General features: G+C 45.1%; 1 protein-coding gene across 1 annotated transcript; it reads right to left on the reverse strand.

Annotated features, from left to right (window-relative positions):
• LOC121556167 (uncharacterized protein C21orf62 homolog) lies at nt 1–25,048 on the reverse strand. The gene is made up of 3 exons (XM_041870062.1): nt 24,824–25,048; nt 3,740–3,875; nt 1–2,116 (listed from the first exon to the last, which is right to left on the reverse strand). Exon 3 carries the CDS (start codon nt 2,051–2,053, stop codon nt 1,304–1,306), a length of 750 nt encoding a protein of 249 aa, XP_041725996.1. The 5' UTR covers nt 2,054–2,116; nt 3,740–3,875; nt 24,824–25,048; the 3' UTR covers nt 1–1,303.
• Nucleotides 25,049–26,929: the final 1,881 nt, after the last annotated feature.

Genomic DNA, 26,929 nt, shown 5'->3' on the forward strand with positions numbered 1-26,929 from the left:
GTGAAGGGGTCTGAATACTTTCTGAATGCACTGTACATATGCACACATCGCCCAGACACACACAATCACATGCACACGCTCAAAGACTCTGGAGGATCTACAGAACAGAAGTGTTGGCTGCAGTCTTTGTTTGTGAGAGTGATTTTAGATTAATGATATGTTTAAGTCTCTCTCTGGATGTGAGATGGAAATGAAGAGCATATTGGTGCCATTCGTTTTCTGAGTAGAGAACTTCTTTTTGAGTTCCTAACACCTCTTTGCAAGGTCCTTTTTTTTACACCATGAGTACAATTTATTAACCCTTACTAGGCTGATCTAGGTCCCTGGTCAAGGTACTACTGTAAAAATACAAGAGTACAGACATGGTCCTTCTAGAACAGGATTGGGCAAACTACATTAAATCTGGCCCACGAGCCCATTCAATCCGGCCCGCGGGAGGTTAAATTTTTTTTGGGGGGGGGTAATAAAAAAAAATGTGCGGCCCTCCTTTCAAAATCCCAATGTGACCCTCGAGCCAAAAAGTTTGCCTACCCCTGTTCTAGAACATGAGCAGAAGAACACATTGTGGAACATAGGGATGAGAACACTCTACTCCAAGGTCGTTCCAGGACAACCCTGAATTATAGAACACCAGAAACAGAGTGACGTAATCAATCCAGCATGGGCCGGACCATTATCCAGATCAAACCAGTCCAGAACGCTTTTAGCTTAATCTTGAATAAAACCCCAACCAAGTCCAGCTTAATTAAGGTGGGTTCAGAACTGTACAGTCACGAAGAGTGAAGTCCATCGCCTGATGATCCAACAGGATTCTAACCAGGCTGGCCCATTTATAAGGCAGCCATCGTAACCTGTTTCAAAACAACATGTTTTAATAGGCCATCTGGACGCAATAACTGAGAGAAAAGAGCAGCTGGCAAATTTAACTGTCAGATAGCATTCATAACAGCAGGTCTAGAAGCTCTGTCAGTTTATGGATGCCGTGCTCGTCTTACTCTCTCCCCAGCCCTTCCCCTCCCTCTCTCTTGCAATGATATTGAAATATGACTCCATCTTCTTCTCAGAGATGGTTGTGTTGTCTTGTTCAGAGGCCTCTTGAGGACATAGAATAGTGTTTTTTTTCTTCTTCCTGCACCGTAGAAACGCACCATATAGACAAACATTGAAAAGCAGCACAGCTCTCTGCACACCAAGCCCATCCAGTAACATCTGGGTGGATGGAGCTCTTGTAGGCACCTCAGTGTCATCCATCCAGCCCAGTCTTGTTTCCACAGATCTAGCTCTGAGCTCAGAGTCTATAGGTCTAGTATATGAAGGTGAGGAGGCAGTCCTGTTGGGGCTCCGGGGGCTGATCCAGGGTGGTGGAGGGGTACAGGGGCAGGGGCAGGTGGGGGAAGTGTTGGAAGAGGGTGGACAAAGGAGGGGCGCTCACACTGTAGGCCTTCAGGGACGACAGCCCGTTTAGCACTGACACATCCAGGAAGGATACATGGAGAACGGAGGAGGAGGGGGAGGCGGGGTCAGTGGAGGAGAGGCACCCCATCCCCTCCATATCCCTACTCCTAGAGGCGATGGTGAGGACCTGCTCCAGGTGTGGGGCGCCCTGGGCAGCACTGTGCACCCTCAGCCTACGGAGGCCGAACAGGGCCAGGTACTGGGTGGGGATGGCCAGGGTGCTGGTGCCACAGAAGGACAGGTGGAGGTCGGGCACCACGCTGCCGTTCAGCAGCTCTGTGAGGACCCAGGGCTCTCTGAGCCACACGGTCAGTCCGCCCTGCTCCCTCAGGCCACCGGGAGTCAGCTTGGAGCGCAGCACAGTGTGGCAGCTGCACAGCAGGTTTGCCAGCGCCTCGTCACAGTCCTGGATGTGGGCGGAGCAGCTGCAGTTCCGCAGGCTGTTGCCGTTTTCTGTGCTGTCGAAGAGCAGGGTGCTGTTGCCTGGGCCTGTGGTCGGGGTGACAGTTGAGGGGAGGAGTAGAACCCACAGAGTCCACAGCAGCCACGGCAACAGGGCAGGGGGACGGCGCCAAGAGGAGGCCCTGGTTAGAGACATCTCCAAGGCAACCAATTGGACAACATCTTCATCGAGTGGATATCCTGACGGCTGTATGTAAATCTGTATGATAGGAGGGAAAGTTATGTAAGTACATGTTTTTAAGGAGCTTTGGGTGTATATTAGGTTGAAATCACAACGTAGACACAAAGACCAATTCATAAAGCTAAATCGAAAGCAAGACAAATCATACCAGTGGGAAAAATGAGTCAGATTGCTCTCTGCCTCTTTGTCACAAAATAACACACAATTATACAGACTCTCCCTTGCTTAGAATAGCACATGATCCATCGCTGTTCTGTCCTACAGTAACCTAGCTGCTTCTGATTAACATCTCCAGTTTATTGGTATGAGGGCTGTGAGAGACAGCCAGCTGAATTCAGGTCTTCATTTCTAGGACAACCCAGGCTACCGCAGGGCAAGGTCCTTCCAGGCCCTGGGCTACTGCGGATGGCATTTGGCTGTCTATAAAAGTGCCTGCGCCGTGCTGCGCTGCGGTAAAGGCAGTGGTCAGTCACATTAAAACTGGCAGGAAAATTAAAACACTGCCTCTTTCTTTCCCCATTGTGGAGCAAAGGAAAAGTGGGATGAATAAGCCGTCTTGACTTCAAGAAGTATTTTTTTTTTAACAAGGAGAGGACTTTCCAATGCTGTGATTCGCATCACGGTTGGACAAAATGTACTTAGATGGAAATAAATAAGGATGGATCTGGTCACAAAGAATCCTTATTATTTATCTCTTATATAAACTGCGTATAGCGCTGATCAGGGCTTCAGTTGCCAAAACAGTGCCAGGCTGGCATATTCAGACTATATTCTCTCTCTAATCTAAGAGGATATATTTGGTTGAAAATCCAGATTTACAGAGGATTGGCTATGTCAATCCCAATGCTCAGCTTTGCATCAACAGGTTGTATGCATCACACAGCACAAAATAACTTTAAACAGAATATGCCACTGGCCTTAAATCTAAACTAAAATCTCAGCAGCTGTGGCTTCATACAACACTATGTTAACTTACTCCCATTCTGTGCTAAGTGTCTGGCTGCTTCTAACTCCCTCTGCCTGCAGACACTGTATCCTTCAGTCACCTGACCCCTACTAAGTACACAGAACCACAGCCCAGTCTGCATTACCAGAGCCCAAGCTCTAATAGACTACTGTTCCCTTCATCCTCCAGACCACAGCCCTGACTCACAGGTCTGCAATACTAGAAGCCTATGCAGCTCTATAAACTCCTGTTTAGTTATCTTCCTCCTAATTTCCACTCCGTTACTGTCCAAGTCCCACTCATCCCTCTCTCCGTCTTATGTCACACCAGTCCTACTGTCTCCCTCTCTCTCTCCCTCCTTTCCCTCCCTTGCTGCAGGCTCCAGCTGCAGGGCCGGATGCTGAAGGAGAGGGAGGGAGGGAGGGAGGCTGCTGTTCCAGACAGCTATGAGCAGAAGCACAGAGCATTCCTCTGACATCATGTTCCACATGCGGCCGCAAGCAGCCACCCATTCCCCCCTCTCCCTCTCGCTCTCCAAATCCTCTCTCCAAATCCTCTCTCTCCTTCTCTCTCGTTTTCTATGTCTGTCACGTATACACACATGCACACACAGACATAAGGCAGGCACTTTAACAGATTCCCATAGGATAAATGACGCAAGAAGTGGCTTGACTATTAAATGTATGGCTACTTACAGGGATTGCGCTGGCGGTGGTCAGGGAGGCATGTTGTTGTCGTCTTCTCTGATGTTAGGCTTTTAGCTCTGCTCCTGACGCAGCAACTTAGCCTTCCACATCTGTTGAAAGACCCGCTGGAACTCCGCACCCCTGTCTAGCAGACGCAAGGGTGAGAAACGGTCAGCCCAGAGAGAGAGAGGCAGAGAGGGGGAGAGACAGAGAGCAGGGAGGAGAGAGAGAGAAGGAGAGGAGAAAGATAGAGAGGACAGGCTTACGCTCTGAACATGGGACACCATGGACAGTCTTCAGTGATGACATGACAGACAAATTCTCTGCCCATTTTCTCCTCATGTCACTCGCTTTCACTCCCTCCCTCCCTTATTTCCTCCCTCTCTCTCTCTCTCTCCTCTTCTACTGGCTGCACCTTCCTCTCCATGTCAGTGATGCATCTCCAGCTTCCACCTGCTGTTAGAATATGGTACTACTAAAAACATTTTTATCACGCCATTCAGACTAATCGAGACCACTTTAATTATTAAAATAGCATTTCTATCTAATCATGTTATCTGACTACCATACATTTAATCTGACTTTTTTTCAATTAATACAAGCTGCAAAAAAGGAGACAATATAGCCAATGTGCATTATGTTCTTGTCCTTTGAAAAACTATGAAGACTTGGATTTGAAATAGGAGTATGTTGGCCTGTGACAGGGTAATGGCAGTACACAGTGGTCTCTTTAGGTCATACACTAGAGGGAGATGACATATGGCCTGATGGTACTCATTAATGTTACTGCCTTTACTGATTGTGTTTGTGTGTATGTGTACCAACTAGTACACAAAACACATTCTCTCCCAGAGAAACACATGCATATGTAAAAAAATATATACAAAAAAAAACATGCCCACAATACATATAATTATACTCATATGCATACTTATGTCTCTCTATGAATCAACAGCTGATAAACAGCAAAAATACCCAGTGTTAAATTAACACTAAAAGTGTGGACCCGAAGAGACACTGAACAGTGTTGAATTAACACACTGCTTAGTGTAAAGCTTGATTTGCATATTTCCCAGAGTGCTTTGCTGTTCAAGTGAATTGTAGCGTTACCACCAATGATTGAATTTGTTAGTGACAGAGACATGCTTGTTTCATTCATCAATGTTCAGTCCTATGGACTTCACCAAGTGAGATCCTAAGTGAATATGTGGTCCTCTGTAGCTCAACTGGTAGAGCACGGCGCTTGTAACGCCAAGGTAGTGGGTTCGATCCCCGGGACCACCCATACACAAAAATGTATGCACGCATGACTGTAAGTCGCTTTGGATAAAAGCGTCTGCTAAATGACAAAAAAAAAAAAAAAAAAATTATGTTAAAAAATTTATACAAAAGATTTTGATAAAAAAAAATAAAAAAAAACTAAATAAAATAATAAAATGTCATAATTAACATTTTATATTTTAAAGGTCCTGAACAGTCATTCTGAAAAGTACTTTTTCTCTCATGGCTAACTACCGGCAGTGTTGCAGTTAAATCAGCTCAAGCTAATTTGGTGATCCACAAAGCAACTCAAACAACATTGAAATTGCAGGTCTCTTGTGATGCGGTTCACAGCAGCACTGATGGATGTGTTGACTTGACAACTGCTTCTATGATGTTGGTTACAAGGCGGTACTTATTTAAATTAGGTAAGCAAATATCATGTTACCATTGGTGTATTAAAATGAGAGTTAAGGTGTCCCCTTAATAATTAATCCCAAGTTTGACATGGGGGAGGGGACAAGTAACTTTAAGATCAAACTTTACCAATGTAGAAGCAACAGTCATTTTTCATACTTTGGTCATCATACTTTGATCTGGTTTCATCCAAACATGATTTTGACTGTTCATCATGACCTTTGACACTGTTCCAGTGTCTATACAGGTCCACACTTTGTGTTAATTTAACACTAGGAGAGTTTGCTGTGAGGTGGAAGCCGGAAACTACTAACATTGTGAAACTGAGGTGTGAAAAGAATGCAGACATAAAAAAAAGACGTGTCGAAAACAGCAAAGGTCAAACAAACCACAACATAACTACCCCCCCTTCCCGTTTGTCTTCCTAGGAACGTTGTGACAGAGGGGCTTATGGGTAAATATCAATGTCTCACAGGCTTGTTCCACTGAACAGATACGTCAGTGTGCAGCACCATGCATGATTTGTACTATTCAAACACTCTCAGTCATGACTCACTCACCAAAACACGCTAATACACTGTGTTTACTGACTAGTATATGAGCATGTTTGCCTCATTGAGAGTATGGGCACATTCGTTCATGTTTGTGTTTGTGTGGCGGCTGTGTTGCTAGCAACCAAGAAAACTGTCCACTGCAGGGAAGACAAAACAGATGGAAACTTTGGCTTTTCCACCGAGGTCCAGGGCTTAAGTGAGATCACTTCCTGGCTGTGTGGTTCCAGTAAGTGTCTGGGCGAGAGAGGAGATGAGATGCCAACGTGGTCGCCAGGACAGTGGAACACACTAGGACCCTGCCTGCCATGTAAAAAAGGCCATGGGCGGGTCGCTGGGCCTCTCCAAAACGTACACACACACACACAATCCCTAGGCCTAGTGGGTAATGTGGCTGGATGCTCCAATTTTTATTTATTTATTATATTATTTTATATCCTATTTATATCCTAATCCTTGATATCCTTTGTCTGCCCTTATGGACTGCCCTCTTCAATTCAAACCACAGGTTTTAAATGGGGTTCAAGTCCGGAGACGGATATGGCCATTGCAAAATGTTGATTTTGTGGTCAATTAACTAGTTCTTTGTGGATTTAGATGTGTGCTTAGGGTTATTGTCTTGCTGGAAGATCCCCTTGCGGTCACGTTTCAGTCTCCTGGCAAAGTTAACCAGGTTATTGGCTAAAATACTCTGGTATTGGGTAAGGTTCATGATGCCGTTGACCGTAACAAGGGCTCCAGGATTAGTGGAAGCAAAATAGCCCAATAACATCAAAGATCCACCACCATATTTTACAGTAGGTTGGCGTTCTTTTCTGCATATGCATCTTTCTTTTGATGCAAATCCCACCACTGGTGTGTGTGGCCAAAAAGCAATATTTTCATGTCATCTGACCATAGCACCGGTTCCAATCCAAGTGCCAATGCAGTTTAGCAAACTCCAGGCATTTACATTTGTTGGATAACATGAAAACATCCATAAATCTCCCTACTCCCTCTGTTACTAATTCACACACACACACACACACACACACACAGTTGGATACTTTGATTTACCTACATAATAAGAATGGATATTGGATTTTGGTGGAATAGCACTTATATGTCGTATAACATTACACGTTCAACCATAAACACAGTACATCAGCGCTATTTGAACTGAACACAGAATGATATCCAAGATGGCGTAGCAGTGCGGTCGTGTTCTTTGTTGTGTGTCCCTGTAAATAGCCTGTTTGTATTTTTTTGTATATATTTCACTATCACACTTTTCATAATTTTTACATTTACATTTTAGTCATTTAGCAGACGCTCTTATCCAGAGCGACTTACAGTTAGTGAGTGCATAAATTATTTTTTTTCATACTGGCCCCCCGTGGGAATCAAACCCACAACCCTGGCGTTGCAAACGCCATGCTCTACCAACTGAGCTACATCCCTGCCGGCCATTCCCTCCCCTACCCTGGACGACGCTGGGCCAATTGTGCGCCGCCCCATGGGTCTCCCGGTCGTGGCCGGCTACGACAGAGCCTGGATTCGAACCAGGACATCTAGTGGCACAGCCTTAGACCACTGCGCCACTCGGGAGATAATCCTTCTACTAAATATACTTTCCTGCAACCCGCCTCACTCAATGTGGAACGGATTCTATTATTTACTCACCTTTATCTAGAATCTCCAGTTGAAACTAGTTAGCCAGCTAACTAGCTAGCTGCAACCAAATGGATGTAGCCAGCTAACTAGCTACTTGCTATTAGCCACCGTTAGCGGTTTTCACCCAGAACATCGGATTTTCTGCCGGAATAACTGAACCACTGGACCCTAACACCGGATCGCAACTAGCTAGCCGCAACCGAATGGATGTTGCTGTAGGCTAATCACCACTGCCCCCGAAGCAAGCATCAGCTAGCCTTGAGCCAGGCCCATATCCCAGCTTTCTACCTCTTTGTCTACCGGACGGGAGTAGCCAGCTAACTAGCTACTTGCTATTAGCCACCGTTAGCGGTTTTTCACCATTGTCCGTGGCCTGCACTACCTACCAGCCATCTATAGCCTGGACTATTATCGGCCAGTCTGCACTGTCTGCACAGCGCGTTATCAACCCAGAACATATCGGATTTTCTGCCGGAATCAACTAAATTACTGGACCTTTCACACCTGATCATCGCAACTAGCTAGCTGCAACCAAATGGATGTTGTTGTTGGCTAATCAGCCTTGAGCTTGCCTCGAGTTAGGCACATCTCCCGGCTATCTACCTCTCTGTCAACCGGACAGGACCTCCTAGAGTCGACACGGAGCCCCGCCGATCCATCATGACTGGTCTGCCGACGTAATCGTCTGTGGTTTCAACAGGCTTCCCATGAAGATCCATCTGCTAGCCCCGGCCCGCTAGCACACGCAAACAACAGCCGTGCTTCCTGCTCGCTGTGCTTTAGCACCAATTCTAACTGCTCTCGGACTCACATATTACTGTTCACTGGACCTTATGATCACTCAGCTGCACAGCTGATGCCTGCTGGACTGTTCCTTTACACGGTACCCTGTCCAGTTTATCTGTTTAGCCTCAGCCCAAACTTTCATTGCCATTACCAGTTGTTGTCTTAGCTCTCTCTAATAACACCTGTGATTGCTTTATGCCTCTCTCCCATGTCAATATGCCTAGCCTATTGCTGTTCCAGTTAGTTCTTATTATACAATTTCAATATAGAACCCAAAGTCATTCTCAAACTGCCTCAAATAGCTCCTTTGTTCCACCCCCCATACACGCCGAGACCGGCTCAAATCGGTGCCTCCAGTGATGCTCTCGCTTTCATTGTTACCCAACGCTTAGGTTTACCTCCACTGTACTCATATCCTTCCATATCCTTGTCTGTACATAATGCCCTGAATCTATTCTACAACGCCCGGAAATCTGCCCCCTTTATTCTCTGTACCCAACGCACTAGAAGACCAGTTCTTAAAGCCTTTAGCTGTATCCTTATTCTAGTCCTACTCTGTTCCTCTGGTGATGTAGAGGCTAACCCAGGCCCTGCAGCCCCCAGTATCACTCCTACTCCCCAGGAGTTATCATTTGTTGACTTCTGTAACCGTAAAAGCCTTGGTTTTCTGCACGTTAACATCAGAAGCCTCCTTCCTAAGTTTGAGTTATTCACTGCGTTAGCACACTCCGCCAACCCTGATGTTCTAGCAATGTCTGAATTCTGGCTTAGGAAGGCCACCAAAAATTCAGAAATGTCCATTCCCAACTACAACATTTTCCGTCTAGATAGAACTGCCAAAGGGGGTGGAGTTGCAATCTACTGTAGAGATAGCCTGCAGAGCTCTATCATACTATCCAGGTCTGTGCCCAAACAGTTTGAGCTCCTACTTCTAAAAATCCACCTTTCCAGAAATAAGTCTCTCACTGTTGCCGCTTGCTACAGACCCCCCTCAGTTCCCAGCTGTGCCCTGGACACCATATGTGAATTGATTGCCCCCCATCTATCCTCAGAGTTTGTACTGCTTGGTGACCTAAACTGAGATATGCTTAATACCCCGGCCATCCTACAATCCAAACTAGATGCCCTCAATCTCACACAAATTATCAAGGAACCTACCAGGTACAACCCTAAATCCGTAAACATGGGCACCCTCATAGATATCATCCTGACTAACTTACCCTCTAAATACACCTCCGCTGTCTTCAACCAGGATCTCAGCGATCACTGCCTTATTGCCTGCGTCCGTAACGGGTCTGCGGTCAAACGACCACCCCTCATCACTGTCAAATGCTCCCTAAAACACTTTAGCGAGCAGGCCTTCCTAATTGACCTGGCCCAGGTATCCTGGATGGATATCGATCTCATTCCGTCAGTAGAGGATGCCTGGTTGTTCTTTAAAAGTGCTTTCCTCTCAATCTTAAATAAGCATGCCCCATTCAAAAAATTCAGAACTAAGAACAGATATAGCCCCTGGTTCTCCTCAGACTTGACTGCCCTTGACCAGCACAAAAACATACTGTGGCGTACTGCATTAGCATCGAATAGCCCCCGCGATATGCAGCTTTTCAGGGAAGTTAGGAACCAATATACATAAGCAGTTAGGAAAGCAAAGGCTAGCTTTTTCAAACAGAAATGTGCATCCCGTAGCACTAACTCCAAAAAGTTTTGGGACACTGTAAAGTCCATGGAGAATAAGAGCACCTCCTCCCAGCTGCCCACTGCACTGAGGCTAGGAAACACTATCACCACCGATAAATCTACAATAATCGAGAATTTCAACAACCATGCTTTCCACCTGGCTACCACTACACCGGCCACCAGCTCTGCACCCTCCGCTGCAACTTGCCCATGCCACCCCCGCTTCTCATTCAGACAGCTGATGTTCTGAAAGAGCTGCAAAATCTGGACCCCTACAAATCATCTGGGCTAGACAATCCGGACCCTTTCTTTCTAAAAATAGCCGCCGAAATTGTCGCAACCCCTATTACTAGCCTGTTCAACCTCTCTTTCGTAACGTCTGAGATCCCCAGAGATTGGAAAGCTGCCGCGGTCATCCCCCTCTTCAAAGGGGGTGACACTCTAGATCCAAACTGTTACAGACCTATATCCATCCTGCCCTGCCTTTCGAACGTTTTTTGAAAGCCAAGTTAACAAACAGATCACCAACCATTTCGAATCCCACCGTACCTTCTCCGCAATGCAATCCAGTTTCCGAGCTGGTCATGGTTGCACCTCAGCCACCCGCATTCTTATTGGCAGACTAAATAGCCTTGGTTTCTTAAATGACTGCCTCGCCTGGTTCACCAACTACTTCTCAGATAGAGTTCAATGTGTTAAATGGGAGGGCCTGTTGTCTGGACCTATGGCAGTCTCTATGGGGGTGCCACAGGGTTCAATTCTTGGGCTGACTCTTTTCTCCGTGTATATCAATGATGTCGCTCTTGCTGCTGGTGACTCTCAGATCCACCTCTACGCAGACGACACCATTTTGTAAACATCTGGCCCTTCATTGGACAATGTGTTAACAAACCTCCAAACAAGCTTCAATGCCATACAACACTCCTTCCGTAGCCTCCAACTGCTCTTAAAACACTAGTAAAACTAAATGCATGCTCTTCAATCGAACGCTGCTGGCACCCGCCCACCCGACTAGAATCACTACTCTCGACGGGTCTGACCTAGAGTATGTGGACAACTACAAATACCTAGGTGTCTGGTAGACTGTAAACTCTCCTTCCAGACTCACATTAAGCATCTCCAATCCAAAGTGAAATCTAGAATCGGCTTCCTATTTCGCAACAAAGCCTCCTTCACTCATGCTGCCAAATATGCCCTCGTAAAACTGACTATCCTACCGATCCTTTGCTTCGGCAATGTCATTTACAAAATAGCCTCCAACGCTCTACTCAGCAAATTGGATGTAGTCTATCACAGTGCCATCCGTTTTGTCACCAAAGCCCCATATACTACCCACCACTGTGACCTGTATGCTCTTGTAGGCTGGTCCTCACTACATATTTGTCGCCAAACCCACTGGCTCCAGGCCATCTATAAATCACTGCTAGGCAAATCTCTGCCTTATCTTAGCTCATTGCTCACCATAGCAACACCCACCCGTAGTATGCGCTCCAGCAGGTATATCTCACTGGTCATCCCCAAAGCCAACACCTCCTTTGGCTGCCATTCCTTCCAGTTCTCTGCTGCCAATGACTGGAACGAACTGCAAAAATCTCTGAAGCTGGAGACACTTATCTCCCTCACTAACTTTAAGCATCAGTTGTCAGAGCACCTTACCGATCACTGCACCTGTACACAGCCCATCTGAAATTAGACCACCCAACTACCTCATCCCCATATTGTTATTTATTTTGCTCATTTGCACCCCAGTATCTCTATTTGCACATCATCTCTTGCACATCTATCATTCCAGTGTTAATACTAATTGTAATTATTTTGCACTGTGGCCTATTTATTGCCTTACCTCCATAACTTGCTACATTTGCACACACTGTATATATATTTTCTGTTGTATTTTTGACTTTATGTTTTGTTTTACCCCATATGTAACTCTGTGTTGTTGTTTTTAATCGCACTGCTTTGCTTTATCTTGGCCAGGTCGCAGTTGTAAATGAGAACTTGTTCTCAACTGGCTTACCTGGTTAAATAAAATAAAATAAAAAACCTGTGACCAGGAGCAAAATCAAGACCAAACACACACACACACACACACACACACACACACACACACACACACCTCACCACCTCGACATGGCACAAATGTTAGACATTCAAGGCAGTTACATAACCTGTCTAGGAATTACTGTAAACTCTTCCAACTAATCCAGATGATTGGTAACAATTGCTATTCTGCACAAGTCAGTCCTTATTTAGTTCTGTGTAGGGTTGCAAAGCTACCAGTAAATTACCAAAATGACCGTAATTTACAGGTCATATTCTGACTTCATGGTCACATTCATATTGGGCACTATTCAATTTTTGTCCATAAAGTGTACTACTGGTAAAACGTATGGTCAAAATGAGTCATCATCAGAAAATGTTTTGTCAAGGGCGTGTGTGCAGGGAGCTGGAACTGTAAGACCTGTTACGGATAATCAGGGGCGTAGGAGCGACTCTGACATTGTGGTGCTCTGGTACAGTCCAATCAGTCTTAGGGCCATGGCCATTTATACTGTACTGAATAGCAGTGTGACTGTTAATGTGGATATATTCAATAAACAACCATTTTGTACTCCCTCTGCTACTGTATGATTCATTTCCTAGTATTGTTCTCACTTGCTCTATGTCAGATTGTTACTACTGCGGCTCTACATACTGTATGGTTTGAAACGTAACAGAATATTTTCTGCTTATAATACAGTTATTATACTGTAATAATAACCAGCAACATACACAGTTAAAAACTATTTGATTAATTTCAGTTTGACCTTTCAATCTCCACCATGATCCAAAATAAAATATCATGGCTGCCACTCTCCTGCGTTAAGTTAATGCATGCAATACACCCTCCAGACCAGGGGTGTCAAACTAATTCCATGGAGGGCCTAGTGTCTGCTGGTTTTTGGTTTTTCCTTTCAATTAAGACCTAGACAACCAGGTGAGAGGAGTTCCTTACTACTTAGTGACCTTAATTAATGAATCAAATACGAGGGAGTAATAAACCCTGCAGACACGGCCCTCCGTGGAATGAGTTTGACACGTGCTCTAGACTTAAGACGCTATAATTTAATCAGAGATCATACACAGCAGTGTTTCCCAAACCAACTCATCACCAAGCTTTGATTACTTGAATCCGCTGTGTAGTGCTAGGGCAAAAACCAAAACGTGCACCCAAGGGGGGCCCCAGGACCGAGTTCGGGAAACCCTTGACTTTTTCCACATTTTGTTGTGTTACAGCCTGAATTTAAAATGGATTAAATCAAGATTTTTGTCATTGGCATACTAATGGTCTACTACGTGGTCCTCTGTAGCTCAGCTGGTAGAGCACGGCGCTTGTAACGCCAAGGTAGTAGGTTCGATCCCTGGGACCACCCATACACAAAAATGTATGCACGCATGACTGTAAGTCGCTTTGGATAAAAGCGTCTGCTAAATGGCATATTATTTATTTATTTTATTTATAATGAAATGAAAATGAAATGAAAATCTGAAATGTCTTGAGACAATAAGTATTCAAACCCTTGGTTATCGCAAGCCTAAATAAGTTCAGGAGTAACAATTTGCTTAAGAAGTCACATAATAAGTTGCATGGACTCCCTCTGTGTGCAATAGTGTTTAACATGATTTTTGAATGACTACCTCATCTCTGTACCCCACACATACAATTATCTGTAAGGTCACTCAGTCTAACAGTGAATTTCAAACTCAGATTCAACCAAAAAGACCAGGGAAGTTTTAAATGCCTTACAAAGAAGGGTGCCTATTGGTAGATAAAAAAAAAAAAAGCAGACATTGAATATCCCTTTGAGCATTGTGAAGTTATTAATACACCCAATCACTACAAAGATACAGGCGTCTTTCTAACTCAGTTGCCGGAAAGGAAGGAAACCGCTCAGGGATTTCACCATGAGGCCAATGGTGACTTTAAAACAGTTACAGAGTTTAATGGCTGTGATAGGAGAAAATTGAAGATGGATCAATAACATTGTAGTTACTCCTACAAAGTATTGACTCAGGAGTGTGAGATATTTCTGTATTTCATTTTCAATAAATGTGCAAAGATTTCCAAAAAACATGTTTTCACTTTGTCATTATGCGGTATTGTGTGTAGATGGGTGAGAAAATAAATCTATTTAATCCATTTTGAATTCAGGCTGTAACACAACAAAATGTGAAATAAGTCAAGGAGTATGAATACTGGAACTCTATGAGCTTGACGAGGCACTTCTCACCATCTTACCTGTTTGTGACCTATCTCTCTCTACCTCTCTGCCTGTCTGTATGTCTGTGGGTATCATCATGGCTGCCTCTCTCCTTAATGAAGTTAACACAATGCACCTTCTAGACCAGGGATGGGCAACTTTGATGGGGATGGGGGCCACCAAAAAATCAGAACTCATCATAAGTGGCTCTCGGGTCTGCATATCCACATCCATAACCACACATGCAGTCAGAGCCAAGCCTTTTGGGGGACCCTAAGTGGAACTTAATTTTCTAAGTGGAACTTAATTTTCTGCAATTCTACACTTTTTGCCATGGGGCGTAGAGAAAATGTTGCAGTTTTAAATCAAGTTTAGTGCAATTCTACACATTTTATCAAAGGGTGGAGAGAAATGTTTGCAGTTTTTAATATGATATCTGAGTGAGAGTGTGACTAACTAAATCAATAGGCCCCCTCTGGTTGGTAATACGACCATGATTACTACAAGTTTAGATAGTCTAGCAAACTAACTTACCAATCAAAAAAGTTTTAGCTGTAATGGACTAATTGAGTGACTGTCAATAGCTAGGTTTCCATCCAATTGGCCACAGATATTCATGTGGGGAAGGGGGAAATTGATAAAATATTGAATTTAGCCTTTACTACTATAGCCCAGAAAAAGACAGTCAAAAAATGCATCATAAGAAATAAGGGTTTGAAGTGTCTGTCCTATATCTAGGAAATAATTGAAAGCTCAGGAAATACACTGCTAAAAATAAATAAAGGGAACACTTAAACAACACAATGTAACTCCAAGTCAATCACACTTCTGTGAAATCAAACTGTCCACTTAGGAAGCAACACTGATTGACAATACATTTCACATGCTGTTGTGCAAATGGAATAGACAACAGGTGGACATTTTAGGCAATTAGCAAGACACCCCCAATAAAGGACTGGTTCTGCAGGTGGTGACCACAGACCACTTCTCAGTTCCTATGCTTCCTGGCTGATGTTTTGGTCACTTTTGAATGCTGGCGGTGCCTTCACTCTAGTGGTAGCATGAGACGGAGTCTACAACCCACACAAGTGGCTCAGGTAGTGCAGCTCATCCAGGATGGCACATCAATGCGAGCTGTGGCAAGAAGGTTTGCTGTGTCTGTCAGCGTAGTGTCCAGAGCATAGAGGCGCTACCAGGAGACAGGCCAGTACATCAGGAGATGTGGAGGAGGCCGTAGGAGGGCAACAACCCAGCAGCAGGACCGCTACCTCCGCCTTTGTGCAAGGAGGAGCAGGAGGAGCACTGCCAGAGCCCTGCAAAATGACCTCCAGCAGGCCACAAATGTGCATATGTCTGCTCAAACGGTCAGAAACAGACTCCATGAGGGTGGTATAAGGGCCCGACGTCCACAGGTGGGGTTGTGCTTACAGCCCAACACCGTGCAGGACGTTTGGCATTTGCCAGAGAACACCAAGATTGGCAAATTCGCCACTGGCGCCCTGTGCTCTTCACAGGTTCACACTGAGCACATGTGACAGACGTGACAGAGTCTGGAGACGCCGTGGAGAACGTTCTGCTGCCTGCAACATCCTCCATCATGACCGGTTTGGCGGTGGGTCAGTCATGGTATGGGGTGGCATTTCTTTGGGGGGCCGCACCGCCCTCCATGTGCTCGCCAGAGGTAGCCTGACTGCCATTAGGTACCGAGATGAGATCCTCAGACCCCTTGTGAGACCATATGCTGGTGCGGTTGCCCCTGGGTTCCTCCTAATGCAAGACAATGCTAGACCTCATGTGGCTGGAGTGTGTCAGCAGTTCCTGCAAGAGGAAGGCATTGATGCTATGGACTGGCACGCCCATTCCCCAGTCCTGAATCCAATTGAGCACATCTGGGACATCATGTCTCGCTCCATCCACCAACGCCACGTTGCACCACAGACTGTCCAGGAGTTGGCGGATGCTTTAGTCCAGGTCTGGGAGGAGATCCCTCAGGAGACCATCTGCCACCTCATCAGGAGCATGCCCAGGCGTTGTAGGGAGGTCATACAGGCACGTGGAGGCCACACACACTACGGAGCCTCATTTTGACTTGTTTTAAGGACATTACATCAAAGTTGGATCAGCCTGTAGTGTGGTTTTCCACTTTAATTTTGAGTGTGACTCCAAATCCAAACCTCCATGGGTTGATAGATTTGATTTCCATTGATAATTTTTGTGTGATTTTGTTGTCAGCACATTCAACTATGTAAAGAAAAAAGTATTTAATAAGATTATTTCATTCATTCAGATCTAGGATGTGTGATTTTAGTATTCCCTTAATTTTTTTGAGCAGTATATATATATATATATATATATATATATATATATATATATATATATATATATATATTGTGATGTCACGAGAGGCTACACAGCTTTCAGCGGGATTGCTCAAGTAGTGCAAGGAGACCAGGTTCAATCAAAACAAGGATTTTATTAAAGGTCTTGGGAAACTAACGAAAGTATAACACAATTCTGTTCTCTTGTGGCTCTTTAAGGGTTAACAGTTCAGGGATGTCTCTTCCACATCCAAAATCATAACTCTCACTCGCTCAAATAACTTTTCCCCAGTCTTACTGTATTCCACGTTGCAGCTAGTGGCCAACCCAGCAAAACGTCCTTCCAAATGTCCCACACGTATTTCCACCGGTGCATATATCCAAAGGTGAGTATATTCCCAAAGGTAAGTATCTCCAAATCCTTATATTCCTCATGGAAGTGGACGTGCAGCACTCTTGTCCTCCAGAGAGCCCCCCTTGGAGACCGTGTCTCTTCCCTTCAACAAACCTTCAGCTCATCAGCTCCTGATTGGTTTCAGCTGCGTGGGAAGATTGGCCATAGAGGGTTGGAGTTCCCGACCATACCAGCAGATGGAGCCATAGCTGTCTGGGTTTGCAGCCACCTCAGGGGGATGTAACGTCCCTCCAGGACACAGCCTCTCGTGACATCACACATCCCCCTCCTCGGGACCGACGTCCTCGTCGGGTAAAGGCAGCGAAGAAGGCATCACGCCGGGAGAGGGCGTCCGCATTGCCGTGGTGCTTGCCAGCCTGCTCTCTCTTCAACTCCTCCACCTCTAGGACCAGGGACTCAGCCTCCTGTTGTCTCTCCTTGAGTTTCTTACTGAACGCATCAGCCTTGGTTTTAGCAGAGTTTAGCTTCTGTTGAGCAGCTTTCAGTTCCTTCTCTCTCTCTGCCTCCGCATTCTTCATCTTATTCTCCAACACCTTGTACTTCTCCTCTGCCTTCTTCTGGACCTCCTTACTACTGCGCAGGGTCTCCTCACACTCCTCGATGGTCCTGCGCAGCCTCTCCAGCTCCTCCTGTTGCTTAGGGAAGGAGCTCTGTTGGAGTTTAGCCTGGAGGATATCTAACTCTTCTGTCTTCATGTCTAACTGTTGCTTTAACAAACTATACCTCTCAGCGGTCCCCTTCAGACCAGACAGTTCTTTGTCCAGATTCTGTAGCTCCGTCTCTGTGTCGGTCTGGGCACCTGCCATCCCTATCAGAGCCCGGGCGGGAGTGAGTAACTCGGAGGATTGCACCGGAGCCTTCCCAGGATGAGTCTTGCCTCTCCGTTTCCGAGGTACTCGGGTTATCCTCTCCTGAGACTCTCTCCAGAGTGGGTAAAAGGCTGGGCAGTCTCGTCCAATTAGGACAGGGACGGGGAGGGAATCAACCACCCCCGCCGTCGTGTGTATGGTTCCCCGTGTGCTGGTCATTGTAAGTTCAGTAATGGGGTATTCTCTGGTGTCCCCATGGACACAGGAAACTGGGAGGACTTTTCCCCGGGGTCAGACACGTTGGGCCCACCAAATCCTTACGCACCAGGGTGGCCCGGCTACCAGAATCCAGTAAGGCCTCCACATCATGGTGATTCACAGTTACCGGGCAGGTGGGGGGTCGATCTGGGCCGCCATCTACGACTCCCAAGAGCGAGGCAAAACGGTGTGTGGGTGCTGAGCTGGAGGACTCCGCAGTGGGCATAGGTTCATCGGCTGGTTTCCCACACTGCCAGGAGATATGTCCCATCTCCCCACACCGGTAACACTGTCGAGTTTCCCCCTCCTGGTGTACTCTTCTTGGACCCGTCTGGTTTCTGGCTCCCCCTGGAGCCGGGATAAGTCCTGACGTGGCTGGGTTCGAGACCTTGGGGTCCTTTGGACGGGTTCTTCCCATTTGTGGTGGGGCCGCACTCCTGGGGTCTTTTCGGGAAGCATTCAGCATCTCCGCTGTGGCCTGGTACTTTTCCACAGCTTCCACGGTCAGATCAGCCGTGGTCAAGGCCTGTTGACTGATGAACCGTTTTGCCTCATAAGGCAGGGCGCGTGAGGTAACGATCCACCACAACGGCCTCCACCACCGCCGCTGCTGTATTCCTCTGCGGATCCAGCCATTTCCTTGCGATTCGGACAAGTTCATGCATCTGCGCCCGAGGAGGTTGGTCTGGTTGGAAGGTCCAGCTGTGAAAGCGCTGGGCCATACCAAACTTTGTGAGTCCATATCTGCTGAGGATCTCAGACTTCAGGGCATCATAGTCAGTAACCTGGTCAGGGCCCAGGTCCCGGACAGCATTCAGCGATTCCCCGGTTAGAAAGGGGGCTAACAGACCAACCCACTGTTGCTTGGGCCAGGCTTCCCTAGTGGCCGTGGCCTCAAATGCATGCAGGTATGCCTCAATGTCATCGGTAGCTCCCATCTTAGATATAAAGTCACTTGCCTTTATTGGGCGGGTATTTTGGACCACCCTCTGTCTCTGCAACTGCAATTCCTCTGCCTTCAGAAGGTTGGCTTTCTTTTGCTCCTCCAAGAGAGCCACGTTTGCTTGCATCTGGGCTTGCTGGCCAGCAACAAGGGCTTTCAATATGTCCTCCATTTCAGTCGGCGGGGAGCCTACGGCCAACTTGGAAAACTGGGTGATCAAACCTTCGGTATCCTCCTCTGACATGCACTATTAACGCTTGAGCGTGCCTGTATTCTCCACCATCTGTGATGTCACGAGAGGCTACACAGCTTTCAGCGGGATTGCTCAAGTAGTGCAAGGAGACCAGGTTCAATCAAAACAAGGATTTTATTAAAGGTCTTGGGAAACTAACGAAAGTATAACACAATTCTGTTCTCTTGTGGCTCTTTAAGGGTTAACAGTTCAGGGATGTCTCTTCCACATCCAAAATCATAACTCTCACTCGCTCAAATAACTTTTCCCCAGTCTTACTGTATTCCACGTTGCAGCTAGTGGCCAACCCAGCAAAACGTCCTTCCAAATGTCCCACACGTATTTCCACCGGTGCATATATCCAAAGGTGAGTATTTTCCCAAAGGTAAGTATCTCCAAATCCTTATATTCCTCATGGAAGTGGACGTGCAGCACTCTTGTCCTCCAGAGAGCCCCCCTTGGAGACCGTGTCTCTTCCCTTCAACAAACCTTCAGCTCATCAGCTCCTGATTGGTTTCAGCTGCGTGGGAAGATTGGCCATAGAGGGTTGGAGTTCCCGACCATACCAGCAGATGGAGCCATAGCTGTCTGGGTTTGCAGCCACCTCAGGGGGATGTAACGTCCCTCCAGGACACAGCCTCTCGTGACATCACAATATATATATATATATATATATATATATATATATACAGTGGGGGAAAAAAGTATTTAGTCAGCCACCAATTGTGCAAGTTCTCCCACTTAAAAAGATGAGAGAGGCCTGTAATTTTCATCATAGGTACACGTCAACTATGACAGACAAATTTAGAAGAAAAAAAAATCCAGAAAGTCACATTGTAGGATTTTTTATGAATTTATTTGCAAATTATGGTGGAAAATAAGTAATTGGTCACCTACAAACAAGCAAGATTTCTGGCTCTCACAGACCTGTAACTTTTTCTTTAAGAGGCTCCTCTGTCCTCCACTCGTTACCTGTATTAATGGCACCTGTTTGAACTTGTTATCAGTATAAAAAACACCTGTCCACAACCTCAAACAGTCACACTCTAAACTCCACTATGGCCAAGACCAAAGAGCTGTCAAAGGACACCAGAAATTTTTTTGTAGAACTGCACCAGGCTGGGAAGACTGAATCTGCAATAGTTAAGCAGCTTGGTTTGAAGAAATCAACTGTGGGAGCAATTATTAGGAAATGGAAGACATACAAGACCACTGATAATCTCCCTCGATCTGGGGCTCCACGCAAGATCTCACCCCGTGGGGTTTTCACACACTGTTGCTGGTATTTTGGCACATTCCTCCATGCAGATCTCCTCTTGAACAGTGATGTTTTGGGGCTGTCGCTGGGCAACATGGACTTTCAACTCCCTCCAAAGATTTTCTATGGGGTTGAGATCTGGAGACTGGCTAGGCCACTCCAGGACCTTGAAATGCTTCTTACAAAGCCACTCCTTCGTTGCCCGGGCGGTGTGTTTGGGATCATTGTCATGCTGAAAGACCCAGCCACGTTTCATCTTCAATGCCCTTGCTGATGGAAGGAGGTTTTCACTCAAAATCTCACGATACATGGCCCCATTCATTCTTTCCTTTACACGGATCAGTCGTCCTGGTCCCTTTGCAGAAAAACAGCCCCAGAGCATGATGTTTCCACCCCCATGCTTCACAGTAGGTATGGTGTTCTTTGGATGCAACTCAGCATTCTTTGTCCTCCAAACACGACGAGTTGAGTTTACCAAAAAGTTCTATTTTGGTTTCATCTGACCATATGACATTCTCCAAAATCCTCTTCTGGATCATCCAAACGCACTCTAGCAAACTTCAGACGGGCCTGGACATGTACTGGCATAAGCAGGGGGATACGTCTGGCACTGCAGGATTTGAGTCCCTGGCGGCGTAGTGTGTTACTGATGGTAGGCTTTGTTACTTTGGTCCCAGCTCTCTGCAGGTCATTCACTAGGTCCCCCCATGTGGTTCTGGGATTTTTGCTCACCGTTCTTGTGATCATTTTGACCCCACGGGGTGAGATCTTGCGTGGAGCCCCAGATCGAGGGAGATTATCAGTGGTCTTGTATGTCTTCCATTTCCTAATAATTGCTCCCACAGTTGATTTCTTCAAACCAAGCTGCTTACCTATTGCAGATTCAGTCTTCCCAGCCTGGTGCAGGTCTACAATTTTGTTTCTGGTGTCCTTTGACAGCTCTTTTCAGTCTTCCCAGCCTTCCGATTCAGTCTTCCCAGCCTTTGGAGTTTGACTGTTTGAGGTTGTGGACAGGTCTCTTTTTTACTGATAACAAGTTCAAACAGGTGCCATTAATATAGGTAACGAGTGGAGGACAGAGGAGCCTCTTAAAGAAGTTACAGGTCTGTGAGAGCCAGACATCTTGCTTGTTTGTAGGTGACCAAATACTTATTTTCCACCATAATTTGCAAATAAATTCATAAAAAATCCTACAATGTGATTTTCTGGAGAAAAAAATTCTCAATTTGTCTGTCATAGTTGACGTGTACCTATGATGAAAATGACAGGTCTCTCTCATCTTTTTAAGTGGGAGAACTTGCTCAATTGGTGGCTGACTAAATACTTTTTCCCCCCACTGTATATATATATATATATATTTTGTACACATATTTAACCCCTTTTTTGGGATAGGCACAAAACTACCTTCATATTTTTTTTTTTACCGGTACTTGTTACCTACAGACAAGTCCCGTGACACTTGTGGGGTCACATTAGTTTGTAGCCCAAACGGTACCACTCTATCCATAGAGTGGTAATAGTTTATAGGCCAAACCATTCGAACACTACAGACGTTTTTCTGATTAGACCAATTTTCGGAATGTCTCATGGTCTGACAAACACAGCTCTAGCTCTGCCACCTTTCACCGCAGATGCGGAAGTGCGACATAGGCGGATGCGGTGGGTTGAGATATTTCTAGTTTAAATTGACGGATTTTGATGGGGATGTTTTTATGATGTTACTTAAATTGACACACTGGTGCGTCAATCGACTCTAGGGGGATACAAATAATGTGCATTTTTCCACCAGAGATGTTTCCATCAAATGGACTTGTTGCAGATAAAAGGCTGTGCGTGATGACATAGTGCACATAACAATACCTTTAGAAGTTAAATTCCCATGTACTGAATAAAAAATAAAGGTTACATGGTTTTCCATCGCATCCATCCATCCATTCAAAATTACTGATGGTTTTCTCACAAAAAAAGTGCTTTATATAGCGAGTGTGCCCACTCTGGTATTGGCACGTGCGTTCTAGCCAACAGAGCTATTTGCACGCTGTTGGCTAGAGCGCACATATAGCCTACATGATGAGATTATTATTATGGACAAAAGAGCAAGATTATTTTTATTTGTCAAATGGCAGCCAAGCATCGATTTACATGTCACCAGAATAAGACCCTCAGAAAGGAGCATCAAGCTCATCACCGTGCACTTTCACCACCCTGTGAAGTTAATCATAATTTATTTCTTCTGTAGCCTATTAAACAGCATGCTTTCCCAACGAGTCGTAGTGGGAGGACCACACAACATGTCATCGTGTGACTCCAAGTTTACTTCGAAATGATGGTTATTATATCAATATTTGCGCATAAAAGCGGTTCCACCGTAATTTCTCGCAAACTACATTTTACCGACTCAAAAAGATCCCACATTTTCTAGCGTATTTTGTTTTGTCAGCTTTTGTTGTCAACGTTTGGAAAGTTTACCAAAAAATGTCTGTTTCCATCAGGCTTGTCATGACATTTTTTATCCGACATGTACTTTACTCCCATAAAAAGGTTGGATAGAAACCTGGTTAGTGACTGACATAACAAGAGAAAATCTTCTGATGCACAACCAAATTTCACAATTGCACCTTGTGTATTCTACCTTTCTAACTCTCAGCAGTAAATTCGGACGTAAAAAAAAGTGTGTGTTGTAAATCAGAATTATTGTTCCACTCTTGTGGTACCGTAGAACAGGGTTCCTTATTCTATATGGTTTCTAACTTACTTCAGCATTTTGCATTTTTTTCTCTTTTCCTGTACCTCAATGTTATTAAATTATTGTTATCTAAGACTGCCATCTCCCCATCTACCACACTGTTGCTCTCACATACTGTCACGATCATTGAGAGACGGGTCAGACCAAGGTGCAGCGTGGTATGCGAACATGTTTATTAAATCAAATAAACATGAAACAAAACAAGAAACAACGTAACGTGAAGGCCTCAGGCTAAACACACACGAGCCTAACACGGAACAAGATCCCACCATTAAGGTAGGCAAACAGGCTACTTAAGTATGATCCCCAATCAGAGACAACGCGACAGCTGTCTCTGATTGGGAATCACACCCGGCCAAACATAGAAATACACTACCTAGATCACAAACATAGAATTTCCAGCATAGATTCTCACGCCCTGACCAAACCAACTAAAAACAACCGGCCTCTCAAGGCCAGGGTGTGACACATACTTACCATGTCCAGAGCATTGCAGAGAGCTAACAGCCCACAACCATACTCAATCTGTTATAGAGACACTCATAAAACTCTGCTTAATTATTTCCTAAAGGCTACCACATTCCAGTTAGTGTGGGAGGGGCTTGCAGCTCGAGCTGACACTCATCCACTTACCTAGTTGTTAATTCTAAAATGGAACATTTTCCTGTTTTAATCTGGAATGCTTGGTGCATTCTATATGTTATTATTAGGGCCCTTTGTTTTGGACAATCCTGTCACATGACCTGGATTTTAACCTTTATTTAAAGCTTTTTCATCAAACTGTCCCCTTTTCTGTTTATGTCAGATGGTCCAGCACCATCCTCAGACAATTGCTTTCATTTTATTTTTCATGGGTGGTTACTCTACAATTCACTCGAAAGGTAAAGCACTCTGGGAAATATTTGAATAAAGTTTTACACTAAGCAGTGTATTCATTGAACACTGATTCCAGTGTGTATATCGCCCTACTCTTTCAGTGTTGATTTAACACTGGAGAATTTGCTGTGCTTTCTTTATCTCTAGAAATCAATGTATACTCTGCCTTTCTCTTTCTCCACCTCCCCTCTATCACCAACTATCTCCCTCCCGCTGGGTCCTTTTTAGGCAGCCGGTGCAGCCCATCAGTTGTAGAAAATGAAGAGCTAGTTGTCAAGAACAACATGTGACAAAGTGTGTTTTACTGTGGTGGTATTCAACATTCTTAGAAACACCCACACAGGCACGCACAAACACAGAAAGAGAGAGACCCACTGCTGCTAACAAAAGGGGGTTTTGTTCTCCCCTTCCCTGGAAAATTATGCACAGCTGACACACCCACCAGACAAAAACACAAATAACACACACACAGACCCACCCACTAGGCACAGACGTCAATTCAATGTCTATTCCACGTTGGTTCAACGTAATTTCATAGAAATTCTCTCTCTGCATTGTTGGGAAGGGCCCGTAAGTAAGCATTTATTTCACTGTTAGTCTAAACCTGTTGTTTACGAAGCATGTGACTAATACAATTTTATTTGACTTACCTATTTGGTAATGAGAAGTCTTCAGCTTTCCATTCCTTTTCTCTTCCCCTGCTCCCTCTTATTCATTCCCTTCCCTTTCAAGCTTTCTCTCTCTTCTTCTCTTTGTCTTTAAGTTGTCTACATTATCTCCCTTTCACGGAGTCCTTCACTTCTTCAATCCCTTGTGAATTCTGCTTCAAATGTGCAAGGATCAGGATTGGAATGTTTGAGTCTCTCTCTCTCTGAGTCCAGTCCTCTCACCCACCCCTCTACTTTCTCTCTATCCACAGTGTACCCATAGCAACCCCTGCCAAAGCCACTGACCAGCCTGTTTCATTATTTAACCAGCGTGACAAGGGCTCCCTTTCTGCAGACCCACTGAATTATTAATTAGTGTGTGTGTGTGTGTGTTAAAAGTAGAAAAAGTATGGAAATGTGCATGAGTGAAACTGGACGATCAAAACTAAGTGTATGTGTGTCTCCCTCAGTATACTTTCTAAGTACACAGGAGTGTGTGTGTGTGTGCTGTCTGTTGGGTTCTAAAGCAAACAGAGGACCAAGTGGGTCCGGGCCAGCCCCTGGGCCCGAGTGTGGCAGAGCGGGCTATAGGCTTCAAACAGAGTGGAGAGAAACACAAAGACCTCCCTCTATCTGTCAGTCTTCCTCTCCTTCCCTTGGAATCTATGTGCTCTGGGTTCACGCTATCTGCATATCTAGGGCCACCCTCTCTCTCACAAACCTATGGGGCCCATTCAGAAATTCAACGGCTGAAACGGGGACCGCTGACAATTTGTTCTACACTTGATCTACACCAGTGAATAACTGACTCCTTTGGAGCGCCTGACTTAAGGAATTGAAACCCCTCGGTGGTTTTCTTCCAATATACATGCTTTGATTAAAAAAAAAAGTTTTATTTGTAAAGTTACCTTTGTTTAACTTTACCTCATGGCTGACGTTGGAGAAATATGTGAACATACAATATTAAGCAGATAGATCTGTGGACCTGTTACATTTCAGTCACTGTAAACACTTTGATATGGCTGCATGCTAAGCAGCTGGGCCAAACCAAGCTCTTACAGTAAATTAGCAGCACTGGAAAGATAAGGGGTGATTAGAAGGGTTGAATACTGCACACACAACCGCTTGAACAAATAGCCTTTCCTCATTATCAACTCTCGCTGAACAATTAGAATGTGCACAGAAGTCTGTTTCTTTGATAAGTTCTGCAAACAAACTACAATGACGGGACAATGGTGGATGGAGCTTTGGGCTAGAGATGAGTAGGCTATTACAGTAGAATAGTGACAGGCTTTACAGTAGGCTATTACAGTAGAATAGTGACAGAGGCAGTTGAAGGAACCAGAAACTACAACAAGACCACAACTGAACGCAGGCTTTAACAGAGAAAAATGGCAAATATGGAACAGTAGCATTAGTACAAATACACAACATTACTGAATAAAGACACATATAAAGGAGAAGGCATCCTGTGTAGAGGCTCCTAGCGGTTCCCTGGTGTCTGCATGGAGGGGTGTGGCTGTGATTTACAGTGTGTTTAGCCCTGTGACCCAGCCCATCAGCCTTCTGACTGCCTCTGTACTACAGGACCCAACGGTCAACAGGCTGTGTCAGCACAGTCTGAGGTCCACTTTACCCAAAACCTGGAGCCAGAGGAGGAGGAAGCGGGTAGTGTGTGTGTTTGCGAGTGTGTGTGTGACAGCTCACACTAGGCACATCAATAAATGTACTCCTAGCAGCCAAGTTTCTTCTGACAGTTCTCTTGGGTTTTGCCCATGTTTGACTTAAATTATAGCCCATGCTATGTTAAATATCAACCCTCATAAATATGAAATTGAATGTGGTACATGTATTTCAGTGGTTATTGATAAAAATAATCCTTCATACATTGAAGTGACAGTATCTCATAAGTGTATCAGAATGCCTGTTTACCTGCCTATTGCAGGCACTCCTTCACTGATTGAATCTGTATACCGAAATTGAGAAACTGCACCCACTAAACCAGAAAATAGGCATGTGACATCTGAGAAGCCAGAGCATACGTAACTTCATGTCACAAACTCCTGTCACAAACTCGGATACCTCCTGCACCTCGACCTGTTGTTTCCA

This window comes from Coregonus clupeaformis, chromosome 4 (assembly GCF_020615455.1).
Source record: "Coregonus clupeaformis isolate EN_2021a chromosome 4, ASM2061545v1, whole genome shotgun sequence".
Classification (NCBI taxonomy): domain Eukaryota; kingdom Metazoa; phylum Chordata; class Actinopteri; order Salmoniformes; family Salmonidae; genus Coregonus; species Coregonus clupeaformis.

Coding starts and splice junctions, on each gene's coding strand:
- LOC121556167 (XM_041870062.1), bottom strand. CDS start 2,053: ATGTCTCTAACCAGGGCCTCCTCTTGGCGCCGTCCCCCTGCCCTGTTG.